At 40.5% G+C, this 25,654-nt stretch overlaps 1 protein-coding gene across 4 annotated transcripts in view; it reads left to right on the top strand.

The window, feature by feature from the left end:
• DOCK4 (dedicator of cytokinesis 4) overlaps positions 1–25,654 on the top strand; it is a 481,211-nt gene that overhangs the window by 222,790 nt on the left and 232,767 nt on the right. For all 4 annotated transcript variants that reach the window (XR_010945592.1, XM_067746757.1, XM_067746758.1 and 1 more), the window contains exons 7-8: positions 5,026–5,110; positions 12,124–12,275. Coding sequence is in view for 3 of the 4 variants with exons in the window: in XM_067746757.1 (XP_067602858.1) it covers positions 5,026–5,110; positions 12,124–12,275 (237 nt within the window). In the remaining variant the exon portion in view is untranslated. The remainder of the gene's footprint in view (positions 1–5,025; positions 5,111–12,123; positions 12,276–25,654) is intronic.

Raw genomic sequence — 25,654 nt, 5'->3', positions numbered from 1 at the left:
TATGGTAGGGCAGCTCCTCATGGAACGTGACATGGGGAAGGAGGTGAGTGCCATGATTCACATGTGGTTGTATGCAGGCACACTGCAGAGATAGGTTTGGCTCCAGACCACCGCAATAAAGCACGTTCGGCTCCAGACCACCACAATAAAGCAGGTTCGGCTCCAGACCACCGCAATAAAGCAGGTTCGGTTCCAGACCACCGCAATAAAGCAGGTTCGGTTCCAGACCACCGCAATAAAGCAGGTTCGGTTCCAGACCACCGCAATAAAGCAGGTTCGGTTCCAGACCACTGCAATAAAGCAGGTTCGGTTCCAGACCACCGCAATAAAGCAGGTTCAGCTCCAGACCGCCGCAGTAAAGCACGTTCGGTTCCAGACCACCGCGATAAAGCAGGGTCGGTTCCAGACCGCTGCGATAAAGCAGGTTCGGTTCCAGACCGCCACGATAAAGCAGGTTCGGTTCCAGACCGCCGCGATAAAGCAGGTTCGGCTCCAGACCGCCACGATAAAGCACGTTCGGTTCCAGACCGCCGCGATAAAGCAGGTTCGGCTCCAGACCGCCGCGATAAAGCAGGTTCGGCTCCAGACCGCCGCGATAAAGCAGGTTCGGTTCCAGACCGCCGCGATAAAGCAGGTTCGGTTCCAGACCGCCGCAGTAAAGCAGGTTCGGTTCCAGACCACCACAATAAAGCGGATATTGCAATAAAGCAAGTCACAAAATTTTTTGATTCCCCAGTGCATGTAAAAGTCATGTTTACACTGTACTATAGTCTATTAATGTGCAATGGCAATATGTATTAAAAATATACATATCTTAATTTAAAAATACTCTATTACTAAAAAATGTCAAAACAATTAAGATAGTGACATCAAAGATCATTGATCCCCATAACAAATGTAATAATGAAAAAGTTTAAAATATTTTGAGAGTCACCAAAATGTGACACAGAGACATGAGGTGAACAAATGCTATTGGAAAAATGGCGCAAACAGGTGTGCTTGACACAGGGTTGCCACAAACCTTCAACTTGTAAAAAAACGTAATATCTGCAAAGTGCAGTAAAAACAAGGTATGCCTATATCCTCTTTCCTTTGCTAGATAATCTTTCCTCAGCAATACTCACCTGGTGTCTTCTGATATCTTACGTTGTAGTGCAGTGGTCCTCTCTTGGGACGGGATGGAGAATGGGGAACAGACCCTATCAGAATCCCCTGATGAGGTATAGCAAGGGGGATTTATTAGTCTGCTCAGGCTGCCATAACAAAATACCACAGACTGGGTGGCTTAAACAACAGACATTTATTTTCTCATAATTCTGGAGGCTACTAGTCCGTGAGCAAGGTACCAGCAAATTCAGTTTCTGGTGAGTACTCTGTTGCTGGCTTGCAGATGGCTACCTTCTTACTGTGTCCATACAAGGACAATCTCTGGAGTCTCTTCTTCTTCTAAGGACACCAGTCCTGTTGGATTAGGGCCTCACTCAAATGACCTCACTTAACCTATATTATCTCCTTATAGTCCCTCTTTTCAAATATAGTCATATTGGGGTTAAGGCTTCAACATACAAATTTTGGGAGGACACAGTTCAGAAACTAACAGGGAGACATGGGCATTTTGAAAATGAATTACCGAGTTTGTGCTTTGAAAGTTCAACAAAAATTAGAGAATGGGAGTGTGATTTTTAAGTTTGTTAAAGAGAAACATAAGTGAAGAAAAGTGAGAAACTGTTTTAGTATCTAAAAGCCAAGTCCTACCGTCAAGAGGGCCACAGTCTTGTAATCTTAAAACCAACAATCCCTCAGGGTGGCTGGGGAAGTACCTGGCTTGAAGTATGTGCTGAATTAATAACAGGTTTTTACTTATGAAACCTCTAATGAGGTTTTGGGCAGGTCACAGAATTTTAGGATTTTTTTTTTTTAACATCTTTATTGGGGTATAATTGCTTTACAATGGTGTGTTAGTTTCTGCTTTATAACAAAGTGAATCAGTTATACATATACATATGTTCCCATATCTCTTCCCTCTTGTGTCTCCCTCCCTCCCACCCTCCCTATCCCACCCCTCCAGGCGGTCACAAAGCACCGAGCCGATATCCCTGTGCCATGCGGCTGCTTCCCACTAGCTATCTACCTTATGTTTGTTAGTGTGTATATGTCCATGACTCTCTCTCGCCCTGTCACAGCTCACCCTTCCCCCTCCCCATATCCTCAAGTCCATTCTCCAGTAGGTCTGTGTCTTTATTCCTGTCTTACCGCTAGGTTCTTCATGACATTTTTTTTTCTTAAATTCCATACATATGTGTTAGCATACGGTATTTGTCTTTTTCTTTCTGACTTACTTCACTCTGTATGACAGACTCTGGGTCCACCCACCTCATTACAAATAGCTCAATTTCGTTTCTTTTTATGGCTGAGTAATATTCCATTGTATATATGTGCCACATCATCTTTATCCATTCATCCGATGATGGGCACTTAGGTTGTTTCCATCTCCGGGCTATTGTAAATAGAGCTGCAATGAACATTTTAATACATGACTCTTTTTGAATTATGGTTTTCTCAGGGTATATGCCCAGTAGTGAGATTGCTGGGTCATATGGTAGTTCTATTTGTAGTTTTTTAAGGAACCTCCATACTGTTCTCCATAGTGGCTGAACCAATTCACATTCCCACCAGCAGTGCAAGAGTGTTCCCTTTTCTCCACACCCTCTCCAGCATTGATTGTTTCTAGATTTTTTGATGATGGCCATTCTGACTGGTGTGAGATGATATCTCATTGTAGTTTTGATTTGCATTTCTCTAATGATTAATGATGTTGAGCATTCTTTCATGTGTTTGTTGGCAGTCTGTATATCTTCTTTGGAGAAATGTCTATTTAGGTCTTCTGCCCATTTTTGAATTGGGTTCTTTGTTTTTTTGTTATTGAGCTGCATGAGCTGCTTGTAAATTTTGGAGATTAATCCTTTGTCAGTTGCTTCATTTGCAAATATTTTCTCCCATTCTGAGGGTTGTCTTTTGGTCTTGTTTATGGTTTCCTTTGCTGTGCAAAAGCTTTGCAGTTTCATTAGGTCCCATTTGTTTATTTTTGTTTTTATTTCCATTACTCTAGGAGGTGGGTCAGAAAGGATCTTGCTGTGATTTATGTCATAGAGTGTTCTGCCTATGTTTTCCTCTAAGAGTTTGATAGTTTCTGGCCTTACATTTAGGTCTTTAATCCATTTTGAGCTTATTTTTGTGTATGGTGTTAGGGAGTGATCTAATCTCATACTTTTACATGTACCTGTCCAGTTTTCCCAGCACCACTTATTGAAGAGGCTGTCCTTTCTCCACTGTACATTCCTGCCACCTTTATCAAAGATAAGGTGTCCATATGTGTGTGGGTTTATCTCTGGGCTTTCTATCCTGTTCCATTGATCTATCTTTCTGTTTTTGTGCCAGTACCATACTGTCTTGATTACTGTAGCTTTGTAGTATAGTCTGAAGTCAGGGAGCCTGATTCCTCCAGCTCCTTTTTTCGTTCTCAAGATTGCTCTGGCGATTCGGGGTATTTTGTTTTTCCATACAAATTGCAAAATTTTTTGTTCTAGTTCTGTGAAAAATGCCAGTGGTAGTTTGATAGGGATTGCATTGAATCTATAGATTGCTTTGGGTAGTAGAGTCATTTTCACAATGTTGATTCTTCCAATCCAAGAACATGGTATATCTCTCCATCTATTTTAGGATATTTTTAAAATACAAAAGTGAGAAGGCTTTGGTTGTATAGTTGGAAATGCCATGCAGGAAGGCTTCCGTATTAGAGAGAGTAATGATGTGGAAGGGATGTAGAGCAAAATATCCTCAGAGAATTAAGTGTGTGACCTGGAGTGGGATAATTGAGGGGAGTCTGGTAGAGAGACATCATGAAGCCTTTGGGATAGTTGTGATGGTTACGGAGATGAGTAGAATTATACAGCCTTGACATCAGTGTAGTAAGGTGGATGCCTGGAGAGGAGTATGTTATCAAGGTCACTAGAGGGAAACTGGCAAGATTATACTCATTTTCCTCTGTCCATGGTAAGACATCACAAATCTGATACCATACTTGGTCCCACTGAGGCTGGATATAACGTTAGAATATTTCTTAGCATAGTAATTCACGTATCAGTCACAATGAAACCTGACGTAAGAGATTAAGCCATTTTTGCTACCCCAGGCGTAGACCTATGCTGTCCTAATTTCTGTCCCCTGCCTTTACTGAGTTTCTCCTAATGACTGACCCCAGAACTTGCTATGAATAAGGACCATGCGCGTGTTGCCAGAGATTCCCATTATTAATGTGTTAGCTCTGGATATAACTAGGAATTTTGGTGCCAGGTCAAATCCTAAAGGCTACATTTCCCTCTCCTCAACTCTGTTTCTAGAACAAAATTATGTCTATCTCTAGTTTCCACCCCAGTACAAGGAGGAAGAGTTTCTGTGGTAATAGCTTGTAGGGTGCTAAAGGTTCCCCACCATAGAGTACCGAGGCCCCCAGTGGCAGGAGTGCTCCACCAAGAGTGCCAGCCCATTCCTACCCGACCCCATTTACTTGCCTTTGTCATCTTCTGTTTCTCAAGTTATGACCAGTGTTCAGCCTAGTCACTTACTCCAATCACAGTGAGAGGTTAATATAAGGTAAAAAATATGGGTGAGAGAAGCATGGTGGGTGATATATCGAATGTTAGGGAGATACAGTAAAGATAATTATTTTTTTAATTTATTTTATTTTATTTTATTTTTTGGGGGGGGTACACGGGCCTCTCACTGTTGTGGCCTCTCCCGTTGCGGAGCTCAGGCTCTGGACGCGCAGGCTCAGCGGCCATGGCTCACAGGCCCAGCCGCTCCGCGGCATGTAGGATCTTCCTGGACCGGGGCACGAACCCGTGTCCCCTGCATTGGCAGGCGGACTCTCAACCACTGCGCCACCAGGGAAGCCCAAAGATAATTATTTTTAATATATCCTATCAAGGTAACTCTTCCGCCAAATGTTTGCAATCTGTTTTCTAGACAACTGGGACTGGACCTGGTGCCTAGGAAAGAGTACGCGATGGTGGATCCAGAGGACATCAGCATTACTGAGCTCTACCGATTGGTAGGTATAGGAATCCTTGGCTCACAGCCTCACTGCTAATTTTGTGGTTTCCATGACACTCTTCATACTTGCTTGATTTTGTAAGAACAGGATGTTCCCGGTTTAATTTGGAGCAAGTAAAGAGAATTGAGAGCTGAGGTGACCATGCCCCAAGTACAAAACTGAGATAATTTACCCACCTCAGAACGCCCTGACGTTCCTACTGAGCCCTCAATGCCCAGGCACTAGGAAGTAAAGACAAAGAAGTTTTAAGTTTTATTTTGCAAATCTTTGTACTTTGCCTAGTCTAGTGAAATCTTTGTATTTTGCCTAGTCTAGTGGAATGGTTACAAGTCATACATATTTATCTGTTCTGTTTCAGGATATTGTTGTGACTAATGGTTTCCAGTTAGTGCTCACCAATATGTTAGCTCCCCTCCCTGCCCTGCTATCACTGTATGCACAGACTCCTGAAAGTATCCCTTCCTTGGTCTCCAAATGCTAGACTTATCCCCCACCTCTCCCAAACCCCAGGCCATCCCTAAGTGCTGAAACTTGTTAATAATCCTGAGATATTTGGTCATCTTGCCCATTGTGGCCTCACCCATGACTTGAGTTTTTTGTCTACTTACATGGTAGGTTGAAGTTCAGTTATTTACTTGGCATCTAGGTTCCCCGAATCTGGTCCCATCTGCCTTGTATTTTTTTTGGCTGCATTGGGTTTTCGTTGCTGTGCGCAGGCTTTCTCTAGTTGCGGTGAGCGGGGGCTACTCTTCGTTGCGGTGTGTGGGCTTCTCGTTGCGGTGCTCTTCTTGCAGAGCACGGGCTCTAGGCACATGGGCTTCAGTAGTTGCAACACGCGGGCTCAGTAGTTGTGACTCACGGACTCTAGAATGCAGGCTCGGTAGTTGTGGCACACAGGCTTAGTAGCTCCGCAGCATGTGGGATCATCCCGAACCTCTAGAGTGCAGGGTCGGTAGTTGTGGTGCATGGGCTTAGTAGCTCCGCAGCATGTGGGATCTTCCCGAACCAGGGCTCGAACCTGTGTCCCCTGCATTGGCAGGCGGATTCTTAACCACTGCCCCACCAGGGAAGTCTCTAGCCTCGTATTCTTTATTTTTCTTTGCGGTACACGGGCCTCTTGTTGTGGCCTCTCCCGTTGTGGAGCACAGGCTCCGGACGCGCAGGCTCAGCGGCCATGGCTCACAGACCCAGCCGCTCTGCGGCATGTGGGATCTTCCCGGACCAGAGCACAAACCCGTGTCCCCTGCATCGGCAGGCGGACTCTCAACCACTGCGCCACCAGGGAAGCCCCCGTAGCCTCGTACTCTTAATATTTGTATAAAGTTTTACCTAATCTCTAGATACTCACTGAGCTATTTTAAAACCTCAAATCAAAGAAGCCAGTATCCCAGGCGTTTCTTTGCTTTGCTCTAGTTACCACTGCATCTTACCCCACGTTCCAAGGAGGAGTGACTGTGGAAAATAGCTGACTCCTTTTTGGAACATCCTACCTCTCTGGGGATAGCTTCCCAAGCTTAGAGTATTCTTCATAGAATTGCAGATTATTCTTCATCTGAAATTATCTGAAAAATGTGGTGGAAAAAATCATCAGTAAACCCATCAGGTGTATGTCTGATTTGAGAAAGCAGTTCTTAATACCGCTTTCAGTTTTCCCCTTCATCATCAATCTGTTCAGATTATCTACAGCTCATTATTTCCATTGGACTAAATTCCGTTTCTGTGGAGAATTTCCTTTGCTTTACGTTGAGCTTCTTGAGGGTGATGTTTCATGCCGCACCCCTCTGTGGCATCAGTGCTAAGCAGGGTATCAGGCCCAGAGCAAAAACACAGTTGAAGTTTGGTTGGAGGGAGGAGGGCAGAGATGGAGGAAGGGCACACAAGGAGAATATTCGCAGTAAAAGTCACCACTAACTCTTAGCTTATGCAACAAACAAAATCTCTAGAATTGATTTGTCAGCGACATCCTCTAATGGGACATTTTTATTATAGTTTATTTAACTGTTGGGCATCAGATTTTGTCTCTCACTTTTGTTTTAATCTCTCACTCAATTTGAAGTTTCTTCAGAGTGGGCACCGTGTCCTATATTGATACTTCCTCTGTTATGTCCAACATAATCTCGTTCAGTGATTTGCACTTAATAAGCAATCACTTAATGATTTTGATGTTACTACGGTATTATGAGAAGACTATGGGCATAGATCCAAAAAACTAGGTTTAAATTTCATCTCTTCCTTCCACCAGCTCTCTGATCTTGGACTTACTGCTAAATCTTTCAGAGCTTCAGTTTCTTAGTCTATTAAATGGAAAAATAATTCTAACCATGTTTGTTAGGAAGGTTAAATAAGAAATGCATGTAAAATGCCTTTCCTTGACAGACAATGTTTGCAAAGCACCTAAGCATTCAGTCAGTTTTCATTCCTTTGTCATCTTTATTTCATCCTCATTAAGGAGGTAAGATGGCAAGAATAATGCCAGCCTTATGTGCTAAATCTTAAGATTAGATTTGGCTGTGTTCAATGAAATAAGTAAATAATAGAAGCTTAGACATGATGGAAATTATTTCTCCTTTACAGTATGCAAGCCCAGAGGCAGGAAGTCCTGGGCTTGTTTGTGGTTTCATGGTGTCAGAGCAAAAAAGGCTCCATCATCAAGGATACTTCAAAGTACACCATAGCTGCAAGAACTCTAGCCATGACCTTGCTCTCCAGCTTTAAGAAGGAGAAAGATTTCTCTCAGTTGACTCAACTATTTTAATGAGCCTTCCTGGAACTACCACACAATACTTGCACTCACATTTCATTGGCCATTATTTAGCTAGGGATGTCAAATATTTGAGAAGCAACTAACAGTGTCTGTCACAAATATGTTTTATTTTCCCAAGTTTGATTTTGTATGCATGTGATTTTATCTCTCTTCTTTTTACTTAAAGTCATATATGGGATGGGAAATTTATTTCATCTCTTTGAACATTCCGATTTGTTAGTTGTGGCTGTTGGGAGTGTTATATTGATAAGATTCTGGGGTCTCTTCCAGGCTGTGATCGATTAGCAATGACTGCCATTGGAGGGGGTTTTTCATATTTTATAGCTCAGAACCTAGTCCACAGTCTTCATTTGACAGATGAGGAAAATAAAACATTGTAATTTTACATGAAATTGTAATTTCTCCTCCGTAGCGATTGCATTTTACTGCTTCTAAAGCAAAGACAATAGCCCAAGAGAACCCCAAATGATTATAAGCTTCAGAAGGACATGTTTTTTCTTTAAGGCAGCTTCAAGTTCCTATTTATGTCCTGGCCCAGCGGTAATCAGGTTCTCTGTAGCACTGGCCCTTTTCTCTATGCAACCTAAACGTGACTGATTGTATTGACTTTGCCAGGGGGAGTTGGCAGGCACCACCACCAGTCCCTTATGGCGAAGGTGGGAGTGGGGTGGTGATTTATTGTCACTCCTAGATCAAGGATCATGGCATGGAGGTAAAATGCCCCAACACAGGATGCTGGATTAATTGTTGCCACTTCTCTTTCTTTACTATGTCTTCTCCCCGTAATATTTGAAACACAGGTGTTTGCATCTTACACACTCCCTACTGCATCATTAGGAAAAAAATGTCTTGTTTTGGGTTTTTGATAGTCCTGTTAGCAGATCTTTCTCACCTGATTTTGTTCATCTAAGCAGTAAAATGCGCTAAACCTCACCGTGTTGACATACGTCCCGTTGGAACATACCGTTTACTGCCAACAACCAGAGCTCAATCCTTCTGTAGTAAAGAGGACTTTATTGGCTGGGTTCTCTGGTTGTTTGGGCATGAGGAGTATCTTTTTAGGAACCTTTCTTGGTTTTAATAAGATCAGGTTAGCTGCTTGCTTTGTGATACTTAGTGGGTAGGCCAGTGGTTCTCCAACAGAGAACAGGGTACATTTGGCAATGTCCGGAGACATTTTTGGTTGTCACAATTGGGGATGGTGGGGAGTGGGGAGAGGTACTACTGGTATCTGGAGAGTAGATGCCAGAAAAAGACGTTAAACATCCTACCAAGCCCAGGACAGCCCCACGACAGAGAAATTACCAGCCCAAATTGTCAGTAGTGCTGAAGATGCGAACCCTGGTGTGGACCATTCACCCAGTAATTAATGCATTAGTGAGGGTTAATGATTTGTATCACTTTAATAAATCTTCGGAATGCATCTGTTTCTTTTCCTAATCAAAAGTCTAGTTAAACTGTGAGCACATGTAGAGTCACTGCTAGGTGCCTTTGTAACCATACATTATTTCAGAGATGGATTTTTGTCTATGTGTTATAACTACCAAATCACAGTTCTTGAAGTGTGGACACACCTTTTAAATTTTGCTACTGCAATAATATATTCACAGAGAGATTTTTTAGCAGTTCCCGAAAGTAGTGAATTACCAAAAGATAAACAAGACATCCTAACCTATGTAAGTTCAGATCTGTCTCAGGCATGGAAGGATGGTGGGTGAGGAAGAGAGGAGATTTCAGTGCCATTTGTGAGGGCCCACGTCACACGTACAAAGGGTAGAATTAAGTGGGCTTATTACTAGCATGCGTGCAAAGACCAAGGCAGTAATTATACAAGAGATGCGACAATAGGTTTTTCACTCTTCTAGGATTTGCATCTCCCTGCACATGATTTCAATCAGTGATTCTCAGCCCTCATTGCACATTAGAATCACCTGGGGAGCTTTTACAGCTACCACTGTCCAGACCCCCATCCCCTAGAAATTCTAATTTAATTGTTCTGGGATGGGACCTGGGCATAAGTATTTTTTAAAAGCTCTCTTGGTGATTCTAAAGTGCAGCCAAGGTTGAGAACCACTGATCTAGATAGATTGGATTCTTTGCAGGAATAAGGGAGCTACTTTTTCTCCTCAGTTTTTAGTGAATGTCATGAATGATGCTGGGAACTTTGCACTGTTTGAAGTAAAGACCAGACATCTCTTTGAGGTCTGTTCTATTCATAATGTTTTTATATCTGTTTTTTCAGCTCTAGCCTTTAGTAGTTATTCATTTCTCCATAGCAGTTTGCGCATTGTTACCCTGAACTTTTAAGTAAATCAGTAAATAAGTTAGCAACTTCAGAAAATAAAAAGCTTGAGAAGTTAAAGAGATGTAGTTTTATGAATGCATTGTTTCCTTTGCCCTGTTATAAAGGATTTTTAAAGCCCAAAATAGAGCAACCCTCATAGAAAAAAAAGAATTATGCTTTTTTCTAGTTAGAATATTTCTCTGCAGAAAGCCTTTTCTAGTAATTATGGCCAACACATACCACAATGCTGAGGTCAACTTTAAAAGAAAATGCACTTACTCTTCACTTTCACAGAGGCGTGTCCAGTGTACCTGCTGAGTATACAATAATTATAGATGCACTTGGTTAATTGCATTTTTTTAGCTGTCTACTTTTCAAGTCGTTCAATTTAAAAAATAAAAGCATGAAAAACTTCTGGTGATTTTATGCTGCTGCATCTATAATTGTACATGGCATTTCTTTGCATTCAAATCTGAGTTAGTCATTAGTTACTGAACTATACTTAGAAACAGAAAAAGATGGCTGATGTAGACATAGAGTTCTGTACCTTAACCTCAACAAAGGATATGACTCCTTTGGAGTTAATCCCTGAGCTATTAATATATTTTTTTAATTGTCAAGTGATCCACAAGAAGTAGCCTCTTTAGTAGTCTGTGTTATGAAAGCAATACTCTTACACATTCTTAGCACCTGTTCTGTTAATTCACAGCCTTTCTGTATGTTTTCCCTGTGCTCTTACCCTGAGTCAGTTCTGCTCACACTGTGGTCCAAGAACTAGCTGGACAGTGAACTGTTTGTAACTGGCCCAAGTACAAAAATGGCGAGTAAACGTTTAGAAACCTTTATAACATTTTGACATTGCCATGGCATTTTTATGATATTTTATGAAAATATCAATCTGCGGTAGGTTAGGCGGAAAAACCAACCTGGTCCTTCACTGCAGGTAGTTTGAGAAGTACTGTCCTAGATGGTTCATAATTCCCGCTCACTCTTTCGCTCTCAGCTAAAGTGTCATTTTCCCAAGAAACCTTCTCTGACTGCCCAGACACAAGTCAAATTCTCCATTCATCAGAGTTGCAGTTTTCTATCCGTTTGTGGGAAAATTTTGTTGATGTCTGCTCCCCCTAGTAGAAAAGCTCTATGAAGGCAGGCTGTTTCTGTGTTTACGCATCATTGCATTCCCAGTGCTGGGCTTATAATAGATACGTAACAAGTATATGTTGACTAAATGATCATTCTCATGTTCTCCTCACCCCTGGAACCATGGGTGATTCCTTTCCTTCCTCAACTGTGGGAACTCTTACTTCCGGTCCCGCCTCCCAAGTATAGCCTAGGTTAGCTGTATTAAGGACGGAAATAAGAGATGGACACAGACTCTGTTCCTGCCTTTAGACCCCTCACTGGCTTTCTTAGGTCTGCTTCCCTGTAGCTCCGCAGCAAGTTAGAAACATTTTCTTGCTCTAGTGATTAAATATCTTTTGATACTGCCCGCCTCAGAAAACTACCACAAGTTTGAAATTTAGTATGCTTTAAAAGAATTTTTAATTATGAGAAATGTGAAGTCATAGCTACATTGTTCAGCGAAATGATCAGCTAGATACAATTTAGTCTGATTTTTAAAAGATGGTTAATAATTTGTTCTCACCCTGGGAGTTGACGAGGGACCGATAGCATCCTTTGAACTTCACGCTGCCTGAATCTACTCAGTGAGTTGATATCATTTTAACATTAATGATTAAGAAACAAATCTTAAAGCAGGATTCCTTGATGGTCTGCAAACTTCAGTTTTTTATTTTAGTGGTTGGGAGAAAATTTGGAATTTAACATCCAACTAGATACCAAATACACAACAACAACAAAAAGCACAGGACATCATAATCACACCATAGCTAACTAGCTTGTTGGGTTCCGTTATTTAATTCAGTCCATGCTGATCATGTTTTTTTGGGGGGTGTCATTCAGATGGAGCATCGACATCGGAAGAAAGATACCCCAGTGCAGGCCAGCAGTCATCACCTCTTTGTGCAGATGAAAAGCCTCATGTGTTCCAACCTGGGAGAGGAGCTTGAGGTCATCTTTTCACTCTTTGACAGTAAAGAGAATCGACCAATCAGGTAACTGCATGTGGAGATATGACTTGAACTTCTTAATGTTGGAATTGTGGATGTTTGCAACTGGCAGGCTTCAGGATATATGACCTTGTACATTTTTCCTCTATCAGCCTGTTTTCTCATCTGTAGAACTCTGTGAATTTCTAAGCTGCCTAACTTCTAGGCGTTTCCCCGAAAATTAGATGAAATGATGCATGCAAACGTTTTCTGAAAAACTCAAAAGGGCTGTGGAACCATAATTATTATTAAATGAAAGTATGTCATTGATATCAGGTCTGTTATTGGAGTTATTTTGTATTGATAATGCAAGGAGGACATAATATCTCTAAAATCTGAAGTTTGCTTATCAAGTTCAATACATTGTATTTTTCAAATTTTCAGTAAGCAATTATATTATTCTTACCCTGTCTGCATCAAATGATATTGAGAGACAACTAAATACTTGGAAACCTTCCCATGAGAGTTTCAGAGCTGGGAAATAATAAACAATTTTCACCTTCATTTTTCTTCTTTCTCTGTCTTACCTGTTGTAGTTCTCTTATGGCAAGTTTTCAAAATTTAGGAGAAGCTTACAATGGACGTTTTGGTTGTTATCCAAAGGTCTCAACTTTTTTTGAGACTTCTTGTATGTTTAAAAATTTTTAAGTCTTAAAGTTGAGCACAATTCACACCATCTTTTACATTAAAATTTTTAAATTTGAATTTGGAATTAAAATTGTACCACAACTTACACATAATGACCCAATTGTACCACACTTTAAAGAAATAATACTTACTAAAATAAACGTTGACAATTTTAAGCAACAATGAGCCACATATATTGTTTTGTAAATATAAAATAATCTTGGAGTATTTTCTGGTAAAAAAAAAAATCTTTTTCTAGGAAATATGTGTGAAGTTTATTTTTAGTGCATTTATAGCCATAAAATCTTTGGTGAATTAACTTATATGTTATTCATTACCTACTAGAAAGTATACTTTCTATTTCTTGACAGTGGACTATGTCCATAGAATTTTTTAATTTTTAAAATTTTATTTATTTTTGGCTGCATTGGGTCTTCGTTGCTGTGCGCGGGCTTTCTCTGGTTGCAGCGAGCAGGGGCTACTCTTCGTTGCAGTGAGCGGGCTTCTCTTGTTGCGGAGCACAAGCTCTAGGCGCTCAGGCTTCAGTAGTTGTGGCACATGGGCTCAGTAGTTGTGGCACGTGGGCTCAGTAGTTGTGGTTCGTGGGCTCCAGAGCGCAGGCTCAGTAGTTGTGGAGCACGGGCTTAGTTGCTCTGCGGCATGTGGGATCTTCCCGGACCAGGGCTCGAACCCATGTCCCCTGCATTGGCCGGCGGATTCTTAACCACTGCGCCACCAGGGAAGTCCTGTGTTCATAGAATTTAAAGGTGGTGGTTTTGTGCAGCAAGGACAGGGTTTATGAGGTGTGGAAATAACAATGGTAATTCAGTTTCAAAATCGACTTTATATACTGTTGGAGAAAATGAATCAGTGAGTTAAAAAACCCTTCCCCCTTCCCAAATCAACACCACTAAAAAGGGAAGATAAAGGCCTGAGAAAAGGATTCAAGTTACAGCTTAGCACTGGCTTTAGACATGTGAAAGATTATTTAGAGGTAATGCCTGCTTACATATTGAAGTGTGTGTTAGAAAGCTTGGTTTCCAGGTAGTGTAGTTTAACCAAAGTCTTCATAACATTGTATAATGTATGGTCTCTAAAATATTTAACAAGCTATTGTTTGTTATGGATTGTAACAGGGAGAAATGAGGTCACTCTTTTGCTCATTCCTGTTCAGCTAAAGTTTTTGAGGAATATACATTCCCCTTTGCCACTCAAATTGCATTTATGTAGGATTAATATTAGCTGGTCTTTCAGTTTTGTCTTGTTACAAACATTTTCAGATTTTCTAAAATGTTCTTTTAGGTTTTGATCGACAGAATTCCCTTTCTTTTATTCCTACTTACTTGGTGAAAGTAGGAAAATAACCTGGCTACAGAAACCCTAAAATATTGTTTTTGTGGTCCCTAGGTTCAGGCCGGGAGCTGGGCCTTTTACCTGCTCTGGATGTGGTTGGGCTGCCTTACATGCCTGCCTCCCTCCTCTGCCCTCCCTTCTTTCCCCTCCTGGTTTTTTCCCCTCCACCCTCTCCTCCTCCCCTCTTGCTTCCCCGCTCCCTCCCATCTCCCTTTCCCTCTGTCGCACACACCTGATACAGAATGACCCTAGGAGAAATCAAGCCTGAATTTCTCTCCCCTGCTTCTACTCACTGAGTTTGGCCATCGCCTCTCACCTCCCAAACTCATAATCACTATAAAGGTGATTGACAAAAGAATGAGTAAGAGTGAAAACACCCGCTTACTAGGTGTTTGGAACCATCTGAGATTTCTTTTCTTGACTCTCTGAGGCCTCAGATAGCACAGCGATTATTCTTTTAGGGAGTGTTCAAAACCTTGCTATGAGTAGCTCGGATTCACGCTGCACAGGGTGGTGTCACCATTACCTTTTGAAGAGGCCTTAGGATGCACAGATCTGAGGACTGGGCTTGATTCTTGTCTCTGCAGTTGACTGCTGCTGCCCTGATCCTTTCACCTACCTCTGTCTTTTCCTTCATCTTGAAACTGGTGACAAGTCTTGCTTCCCTCACTGCTTCTGGCGTAGCTGATGAGTGTAAAGTATTTGCATCTTCACAGAAAAAGGTATTATAAATGCAAGATATGATTTTTGAGGCATTGTTGTGTTTCTTCTTATGTGCAACAATGAATGCAGTGTGGGATGTGGGGGTATTTTAAAATCAACTCGTATTACTTTTTTAAACTTCTTACTTTAGAAAATTTCAGATGTATAAAAAAGTAAAATAGTATCGTGAAGCTTCATGGACCTGCCACCAGTGACAAGAATGATTGACTCAGGGCTGATCTTGTTTTAACTACATCCCTTTCTAGTCCTCCTCTTTGCCCCCAGCTTATGGGAGGCAAATCCCAGACATCAAATTTTCATATGTAAATATTACGGGGTGTACCTATCTGTTAAAAAAAAAAAGAAGGGCTTCCCTGGTGGCGCAATGGTTGAGAGTCCGCCTGCCAATGCAGGGGACACGGGTTCGTGCCCCGGTTTGGGAAGATCCCACATGCCGCGGAACAGCTGGGCCTGTGAGCCATGGCCGCTGAGTGAGCCTGCGCGTCTGGAGCCTGTGCTCCGCGATGGGAGAGGCCACGACAGTGAGAGGCCTAAGTACTGCAAAAAAAAAAAGGTGCTCTAAAGAAATTGCCACCCACAAAATAAATATTCCCTTAACATCATCAGTTATCCATTTCCAGTCTATTCAGAGTTCTGCTGTTGACTGATGTATATTGTTTTACAGATTCCAAATTTGGAATTTACGTGATCCAAATAAAGTCCATCCATTGCATGGCTGATAAGTTTGCCAGTCACTTTGCAGCTGTATTTTCCCTTTCCCTCTCCCTCTTAAATTCCTTATAATTTATTTGTTGAAGAGAATGGATAATTTGATTTTTTAATTTCTTTTTCAGCATTCAAAGTCCAATCCAAACCATAAAATTTACTAGGCAAAAGATGGTATAGTTCAGGGAATGCGTTTGTTGTTAAATAGAATCATTAGTGCTGTAATTTACAGAAAATAAAATACAATCTAAGTGTAATCTTTATGGTGTTGCCCTGACCATTAATCACAGGAAATTACCTTGTCCAGGTACAAGTGGAGGGGCCAACATGTACAAACCCTGTAGAAGTTTGATTAGGAAAGATAGATGTTTATTCCTCTCACAAGGCAGACAACTGGCTAGGACTTTTTCGTTTAACTTACCTCCTCTAAGAAGCAAACAGCCAGGATTTTATTGAGCACTAATTACCTGCCAGACTTTGTTCTAAATGCTTTAAATATATTATCAGCACTGATTGTATAGGTGAGGAAGCAAGGCACAGAAAGGTTAGGGAACTTGCCTAAGTTTACAAACTGGCAAGAGGCAAAGCACAGAGTTGCAAGCCAGTGATCTGGCCCCAGAGTTTGCCCTGTGAACACCCTCTTCCTGCGTTGGCCTCAGCCACGTTCCTCCTCAAGGGCTTCAATATTTGTCTGAACATTTCCATCATTGAGCAGGATTTTATTGCCCAGAGAGAGATCTTCAGAGACTGATAGCCCTAATAATAAGTTGTTATAAATTATTGATAGTGATAACACTGAAACTAATATAGGGCCTCAGAAATATCCTATGCTATAGAAATTGGTTTTTCAAATTGAGTCCTTCTCAAGATACTTTAAGAATAGCAAAAAAGCATCAACTCTTACTGTGTGCCAGTGATCAGAATCTTAGATTCAGTACCTGGAGATGTCAAATGCAAAAGGAGTCAACACATGAAAATTACCCGCTCTAGTTCACTGTGTGGAGAAATGAAGCACATGGTATTTCCTCAGTACCAGGAAGGGTATGTTTTCTGACAGAGACTTAAAACAATTAGTCATTGATGTTGAGCTGTGTTTAGAAAGCCCATTAATATTATTCGAAACAGCTTCTGCCTGAAGGTGACCTAGAATATTAAGCCTCTGATGCATGTTTCAGACACCTGTTACTGTACCAGAAAGATGCAGGCATATTCTGACAGCATCTTGCTAACATACACCTACCCTGTACTTCTTTTCCTTTTTTCCTTCCTCATTTGTTCATGTAACAGCATCTGCCCAGACAGAGCCCCTGGCAGGTACAGCTACTTTGGACTCAATTATCATCAGAAATAACATACGTTAGTTTATTTGAGTGAGTTTTGCACACTCTTTGACATGATTTCTCACCATAAAAGGTAATTTCTTAGTTAAAAAAAATGTTTGCCAAATTAAGTTTTATATGAGTAAAATATTTTTAGAGAGCATCTATCTGGTTGAAAGTTTATAATTTCTCCAAGCTGTAAAGGTATAGCTAGAAGAGTCAGGGAATCATTTCCCTAGATAGCATCTGTAATTTCATTTTATTCAGTTCTATTCAGTTTATTTAACTAACACTTATATGCCATATAACACAACCATGTGCCAGACACTGTTCTAAGCTGTTTAATAAATATTAACTTATTTATCCCTTGTAACAACCTTACGAGGTAGGTAATATTAATACAGTCTTCGCTTGGTATCCATGGGGAATTGGTTCAGGACCTCCCTCAGGTACCAAAATCCACAGATACTCAAGTTCCTTACATAAAATGGCATAGTATTTGCATATAACATGCACACATCCTCCCATATACTTTTAATCATCTCTAAATTACTTATAATACCTAATAAAATATAAATACTATTTAAATAGTTGCTTTTTGAAACTTTCTGGAATATGTTTTCCTGAATATTTTCTATCTGCAGTTGATTGACTCTGCGGATGCAGTACCTACAGATACGGAAGGCTGACTATATCCCCATTTTTTATAGATGGGGAAAGTGAGGCACAGAGCGATTAATAACTTGCCCAAGGCCACACAGCTGGTATATAGTGGAGTTGTATTTTAACATGCAGTCTGATCAGGCATCACTGTCCTTAATCACTTTTCTATACCCATTCTCATAAACTTCGATATTAATAGTAATCTGTTTTCTTCCGCAACCAATTTTTTACTCACCAGTGTATAGCAAGGGGTCTGTTGAGGGTTTTTCCTTTTGTTTTGTTTTTTTAAGAAACTGAAGTGGAAGAGGCTTGACCTTATTAAGAATTGACAGGAAGGATCCAGTAACCTGGGAGAGGTTACACTCATGGGAGAGGGGAGGTCATTGCTGGATCAAGGTCCCTTAGAAGACATCAGGAAACAACCTTGAAATTGCAGGTGGGAAGATGAGCCAAGGACTGGAGAAAGGGCGAAAGGGCAGAGAGTGGATGTGCATAAACTGGGGTATAGGACTGGGAATATCAGGGGAGAGGGGATTTGTATAAAGAAATCAAACCACAGGTTTGGTTCCAGACAACTGAAATAAAGTGAGTATCACAATAAAGCAAGTCACAGGAATTTTTTGGTTTCCTGGTGCATACAAAAGTTATGTTTACACTATACTATAGTCTTTGTGTCTGAAAAAAAATGCATATCCTAATCAAAAAATACTTTATTGTTGGGCTTCCCTGGTGGCGCAGTGGTTGAGAGTCCACCTGCCAATGCAGGGGACACGGGTTCGTGCCCCGGTCCGGGAAGATCCCACATGCCGCGGAGCGGCTGGATCCGTGAGCCATGGCCGTTGAGCCTGCGCGTCCAGAGCCTGTGCTCCGCAATGGGAGAGGCCACAACACTGAGAGGCCTGCGTACCGCAAAAAAACAAAACAAACAAAACAAAACTTTATTGCTAAAAAATGCTAACCATCATTTGATCCCTCATGTTTTTTGCTGGTGGAGTGTCTTGCCACCAGCAAGACATATTGATGGTGCTGACTGATGAGGGTGGTTGTCACTGAAGGCTGGGGTGGCTGTGACAGTTTCTTCAACTAAGACATCAGTGAAATTTGCTGCATCAGTTGACTCTTTTTTTCCATGAACGATCTCTCTGTAGCATGCAATGCTGTTTGATAGCATTTTACCCACAGCAGAACTTCTTTCAAAAATGGGAGTCAGTCCTCTTAAACCCTGCCTTATCAACTAAGTTCATATAATATTATAGATCCTTTGTTGTCATTTCAGCCATCTTCACAGCATCTTCACCAGGAGTAGATTTCATCTCAAGAAACCAATTTCATTGCTCATCCTTAAGAAGCCACTTCTCATCCTTTCGAGGTTAAATATGAGATTGCAGCCATTCAGTCACATCTTCAGTCTCCACTTCTAATTCCAGTTCTCTTGCTGTGTCTACCACATCTGCAGCTACTTCCTCTACTGAAGTCTTGAGCTCCTCAAACTCATCCATGAGGGTTGGAATCAACTTCTTCCAAACTCCTGTTAATGTTATTTAGACATCTTCCCATGAAGCACAAGTGTTTTCTTAATGGCATCTTGAACGATGAATCCTTTCAGAGGCTTTCAATTGAGTTTGCCCAGGTCCACAAGAGGAATCACTATCTATGGCAGCTATAGCCTTACAAATTGTATTTCTTAAATAGTAAGACTTGAAAGTCGAAATGACTCCTTGATCCATGAGCTGCAGAATGGATGTTGTGTTAGCAGGCATGAAAACAGCATGAGTCTTGTTGTACCTCTCCATCGGAGATCTTAGGTGACCAGGTACATTGTCAATGAACAGTAATATTTTAAAAGGAATCTCTTTTTCCAGGATACTAGGTCTCAACAGTGGCCTTAAAATATTCAGTAAACCATAATGTAAACAGATATGATGTCATCCAGGCTTTGTTGTATCATTTATGGAGCATAGATATAGTAGATTTAGCATCATTCTTAAAGGCCCTACAATTTTCAGAATGGTAGACAAGCATTGGCTTCAACTTAAAGTCACCAGCTGCATTAGCCTCAAATAGGAGAGTCAGCCTGTCCTTTGAAGTTTTGAAGCCAGGCACTGACTTCTCCTCTCCAGCTATGAAAGTCCTAGATGGCATCTTCTTATGATATAAGGCTGTTGTGTCTACCTTGAAAATCTGTTGTTTGGTGTGGCCACCTTCATGGATTATCTTAGCTAGATCTTCTGGATAACTTGTTGCGGCTTCTACATCAGCACTTGCTGCTTCACCTGGCACTTTGATGTTATGGAGACGGCTTCTTGCCTTAAACCCCATGAACCAACCTCCGCTAGCTTCAAACATTTCTTCTGCAACTTTCTCACCCCTCTCAGCCTTCAGAGAATTGATGAGAGTTAGGGCCTTTCTCTGGATCTGACTTTGGCTGAAGGGAATGTTGTGGCTGGTTTGATCTCTCTCCAGACCACTAAAATTTTCTCCATATCATCCATAAAGCTGTTTTGCTCTACCTTTCATGTGTTCACTGGAGTAGCACTTTTCATTTCCTTCAAGAACTTTCCCTTTGTGCAGTCACAACTTGGCTAACTGGTGTGAGAGGCCTAGCTTTCAGCCTGTCTCAGCTTTCCACATACCTTCCTCATGAAGCTTAATTGTTTCTAGCTTTTGAGTTAAAGTGAGAAACATGCGGCTCTTCCTTTCATTTGAATGCTTGGAGGCCATTGTAGGGTTATGAATTGTCCTTATTTCAGTATTATTGTATCTCAGAGAACAGGGAGGCCTTAGGAGAAGGAGAGAGATGAGGAACATCTCATGATGGTGGAGCAGTCAGATCATACACCCAACTTGTATGGGCGCAGTTCGAGATGCCCCAAAAGAATTGCAGTGGTAACATCAGAGATCACCGATCATGGGTCACTATGACAAATATAATAATAATGAAAAGGTCTGAAATATTGCTAGAATTACGAAAACCTGACACAGAGACCTGAAATGAGCAAATGTTGGAAAACGGGCGCCGATAGACTTGCTCTTCACAGGTTTGTCACAGACCTTCAATTTGTAAAAAATGCAATATCTGTGAAGTGCAATAAAGCGAAGCACAATCAAATGAGGTCTGCTTGTACTTAGCATCATATGCTACAAATGTTTCTTTCAGCTTGCATTTAAAATTGGATGTTGTACTATTTGGTGATAGAAATAGTCGTAGCGTTTATGTTTTTCATAGTCTGTGCAGCTGTGGATGTGTGTATTCTTATCTTTCCTGTGTTGACATATTAATATGTCAGTTAATCTACAATAGAGTATAAGTTACATGGGCCAATGAAAATGACATAGTCCACTTGTTGACTATTTCCCTTACAACTTTCAGTACTTTGGTTAGTGCTATATTCTAAGTTTCAGGACTGATCTGTTATCGTATTTCATTCTCATCAGAGGATATATTTAATAGGACCTAAGTTCCACCAGTGAGCCCTCAGCCTAGTATAGGGCTGCTTATATACGTGTAAGCTGTTGGCATGGGCTTTTATTTGAGAAAATAGCACAGAGTAGTACTTCTCTAAAAAGTCTTATCCTGGTGATTAAATACAAAAAGGCTTTTCATAGTAATTAAGTTCAGATAAAGTTGACTTTCTTGCTGGTACCTTATTCACATACTTGACTGAAGTTATGTGCTTTTTCTATCATCACACAGTTAAACTCTCCATTTTCATTAAATGCTTCATTTCCATATAAATTTTATATTGCCTAAAATTACCTTCTTTTTTAGTATATTCCAGTTCTGTCATTTACGAAAAAGTAGTGAATATTATTGGTGAGGCACAGATATTTTTTTTTATATGAACTCTTTCTGGACTATATCTGAATTTCTCTCCATCCTCAAGACTCAGATCTTGTATCTTGTGCAGATACCACTCTATAGTATGTAAGTGGCCAGGCTCTAGAGTCAGAGGATCTGCCATTGCCATTCAGTAGCTACATCAGCCTGGGCAAATTAATTCATGTCTCTTACGTCTGTAATTTATCTGCTAAAAGAGGATAATAATAGTACTTCTCTCATGGGATTATTTGAGGATTACATGAGATAATGCATATACTTTTTAGTCTAATGCTTGACACCGGGTCATTGGTCAGTAATTATAAGCTATGATGATGATGATTAAAAACGGGAACTGTACTTTAACATAACCAGAAATGATATGTGGTGTTTGGTCTTGAATTCTTAAAGAAATCATACAGTCTAAGGAATTATTATTAATTTTTAAGGTATGTGTTATTATAGTTATATAAGATTTAGAGAGACTAGTAAACAGGTCGAATGGCATCAAGGATATGATTTGCTTTAAAATACTTCAGCAACAGGAAAAAAAAGAGAAAAACAAAGAAAGAGCAAAGGGATAGGCGGAGCGGTGTGACAGAATTGAATGGTTGTGAATTCCTTGTGACAGGCCTGTGGGTGTTTGCTTTACCTTTTAGCCTATAGTATGTATGGTTAATGAATTACCTCCTTAAAATTATCAATGTTTTATGCATGTGGGCAGGAAAGCCATGAGGGCAGGCATTTTTTTCAATCTCTTCGAAAGAAGACGGGTTTATTAATCTGGTCTAGTCACTAGCCCCATACATGGTTTGGATTCCATTCTGCCTTGAATAATAATCCTGGGTTCCTTTGAACTGACAATGATATATTTGGGAATGTTTTTGGCAGAACTTAACAGGAATGTTTTCTGAAGGTCTAGGGCATTCAGTATTATAATAACACATATATTACAATAGTATTATCTTTAAACCATAAGCTTTGACTCATATATAAAACAAAATAGGCAACTTTTAGAGGATTAATGTTCTGTGAGAGGGAATACCTTATATGCTTAAGCAAAATCCTGTGTCTGTATAAGGACCAGCTTCCCCAAAACTCTGAATTAATAAAGGTTTGTCCTAAAAAACAAGATCCTACTGTATAACACAGGGAACTGTATTCAATATCCTGTGATAAACCATAATGAAAAAGAATGTATATATGTATAACTGAGTCCCTTTGATGTACAGCAGAAATTAACACAACATTATAACTCAACTCAACTATACTTAAATAAATTTTTTAAAAAATAATTTAAAAAACGTAGAGATTTGTTCTCCCAAAGGTGAGGAAACCACTCACCACTCCCTTGTTCATTCATTCACACATCACACAGTGCACAGGAGTAACAGTTGTGTGCGAGCAGCGTGAGGCCCTGCTGGAGACCCAAAGGTGACTCCTGGAGCAGATGGCAGAAGGGATCCAGGACACATGTGAAGGAGAAGGAGGAAGGTCCCTTCTACCAATGTGGGAGGGAGGGAGGGAGGGCGCTGAAATGGGTGTAAGATATTGAAATGGAAAACAGGGACTGGGTCTGTGGCCTTGATCTTTTATAAGGAAAGTGGGGAAACAAGATGAGCTGCTGCTGGAGAGCAAAAGAGAAAATGAAAGGGAGTTCAGGGCTGAAAGTGAGTTGCAGGAACAAGGTCAGCAGCCTTTGAGCAAAAATGTGATAGGAAGTGAATTAGTGATGAAAAATGGAACTGCTGAGTGCAGGACGGGACCTCCAAAGAGAGACATCTGAAATTGGTGGTGAATCCTGGCTCCCCAGTTAGACAGCTTTTGCCAGGTGTGCTCAGAAAAGAGGTATCAGGTGGTAGAGTTGGAGTCTGACACATCACAGTTGGAAAAAACTGAGACTGGGAATCTAGCAGGAGGAGGAGAATTAAAGACATTACAACGGTAGCTTCCATTTGGTCTCTTCAGAGGCTGATGTGATCTAATTGCCTTTCATTTTTAAGAGGAAATTAAAGAATTAGGGCTTCTTTTGAAAAGACTTAGTTACTGGGAAACTTTTTAAAGACCTTACAGAAGGGAGCTGTTGGTGAGAGTAGTTATTTAGCCCAATCTTGGAAAAAATGCTAATATTTTTGTGTCTATATTATAGTACATAACACAGTTAAGGGAGCACATATGATTCTTTAATCCTCTGAGCACTGTGCTAGAATTTCTCATTTCATACCTCATTTACAACTTATTATAGTGTGATCACACAAATTCAGTCTCTATATTTTTACATAAATTAGGAGCATTTGTTGTTTTGAACGTAGAAAGATAGTTGGCGTAAATCTCTTTTTACAGTTTTATGTTATAAAATTAACTCAAAATTATAACCTCTCCAAAGTACAGCAATAATGGAGGGGAAAATGTCTGACTGGCCATGCATGCAGGGAGCACAACTCTATTTGAGAACAGAAATAGAAGAAGGCATTCAGAGGTCCTCCTTGGACTGTGGCAATATCAACAATTCCATGTGGCCCAGAGTGCTTCCTGCTGTGTGTAGACATGCTGGCACAGAGTTCCCTGTGGGTGTCTGTACATCACTGACCCACAGTGACCTTCCCTCAGGCTTCCTCTTTAAAGGCATGAGTGCTTTCCACTCTCCCCCTTCTTTGCCATCATTTGATTCTTCTAGCAGGTGCATGAAAATTGGGATTGTTGTCACTTCGAAGTTAATCAGATTCTGTGGTTTGCTCCCCCTTTGGTCACACTTCTGTTGCATACAAAAAAAAAAAATTAAGATGTAGTGATGTTAATAGGAGAGATTTTAAGAAATGGACAAGGAGGAGGATCTAAATTAAAACAAAAACAAGCAAACAAATAACTTTATTCATGCTGAGAACACCCAGCGTAGAAGTGATCCACAGTTTTTCTCTGTAGCATTTTAAGAGCCACACAATTCCAATTACTTTTGAAATTTTAAATTACTACATTATTATAAGAATAAGTGGCTGGAACTTTAAAGTGGCAGAAAACCAAAAACTCATAGAGTAAATGTATTCAGAACTGGCTTTCTCATCCCCTTTAGCTCTAAACACTTACTCAGCCAATTTGTCTCATTGTACTTAAACAGTGCAGAGTTTTAGAAATTGATCAGAAGGGCTTTCCACCCCTATTCCTGTGTTTTAAAAGATGAGCAGATGGGTGTTCTTTTCACCAGGATTCTGGTCGTCTCTGTCTGTTCTCCTCTGCCCTGTGTCTTCTGCCTATAGAGAATTCAGATTAATTTAGTTTTCCTAAATTCACTACCAATCAAATCACGCTCACACATAGCAACCCACCTTACAAGGACTTCTTTGCTCTTCATTGCCATTTGTGCTGTAAGGTGATTCACCATTGACAAAGGAATTACTCATGATACGGTCCTCGTTAGTTCCTTTTCTGAAGATAAGACTTTACCCTCTCCTTATCTTTCTGTTCCCAGCACCTTGCAGAATGCCCTACACAGACTGGGCATCGATGCAGTTAAAGGAAGTTTACAAGTCTCTCACTGTTGTTGAGGCAAAGTATTAAAAGGTTGTGTCATTATTGTCTTAATTTTTTCTGTCTTCCTTCCACTCCGGTGGGGATGTGCTTATTAATAAGAGAGAACTCAAGGTTGAGTGCATCAGCAATGGTAATGGATTTGTTTCAGGTTCTTCTGTGTTAATCAGAACTCTGCTGTCAGACATGTCTCTAGGGGAGCATCATTTGCAAAATTCTGTCCTGCTAAAAAAAAAAAAAAAAGTAAATAAAAATTAGCAGATAAATTTATGGACAGTCCCCGACTTACAGTGGTTCGACTTAGGATTTTTTGACTTCACAGTGGTGTGAAAGCAATACACATTTGCTGGAAACTGTACTTTGAATTTTGATCTTTCCCTGGGCTAGCCATATTCGGTACAATGCTCTTGTAAAGCTGAATGATTTTATCAGGACGTAACCCTGTAAGTTGAAGAGTATCTGTGTAGCATCTTCTCCTAAGTATTTCCATTTAGAGATCTTTGACTACAAGTTAAACAGAGACTGCATCTTTTTATTTCCATTGGGCAACAGAGGTTTCACACTATTGCTGTTGAATTACTGATCTTCATTTATTCAGCAAACAAGTACTGCTGTCCTCGGGGAAAGGCACTGATCTGGGCATTGGGGACACA

Source organism: Pseudorca crassidens, chromosome 8, assembly GCF_039906515.1.
Source record: "Pseudorca crassidens isolate mPseCra1 chromosome 8, mPseCra1.hap1, whole genome shotgun sequence".
Lineage (NCBI taxonomy): Eukaryota > Metazoa > Chordata > Mammalia > Artiodactyla > Delphinidae > Pseudorca > Pseudorca crassidens.
Note: the sequence above shows the minus strand (reverse complement) of the source record. Positions and strands in the feature narration are given on the sequence as shown.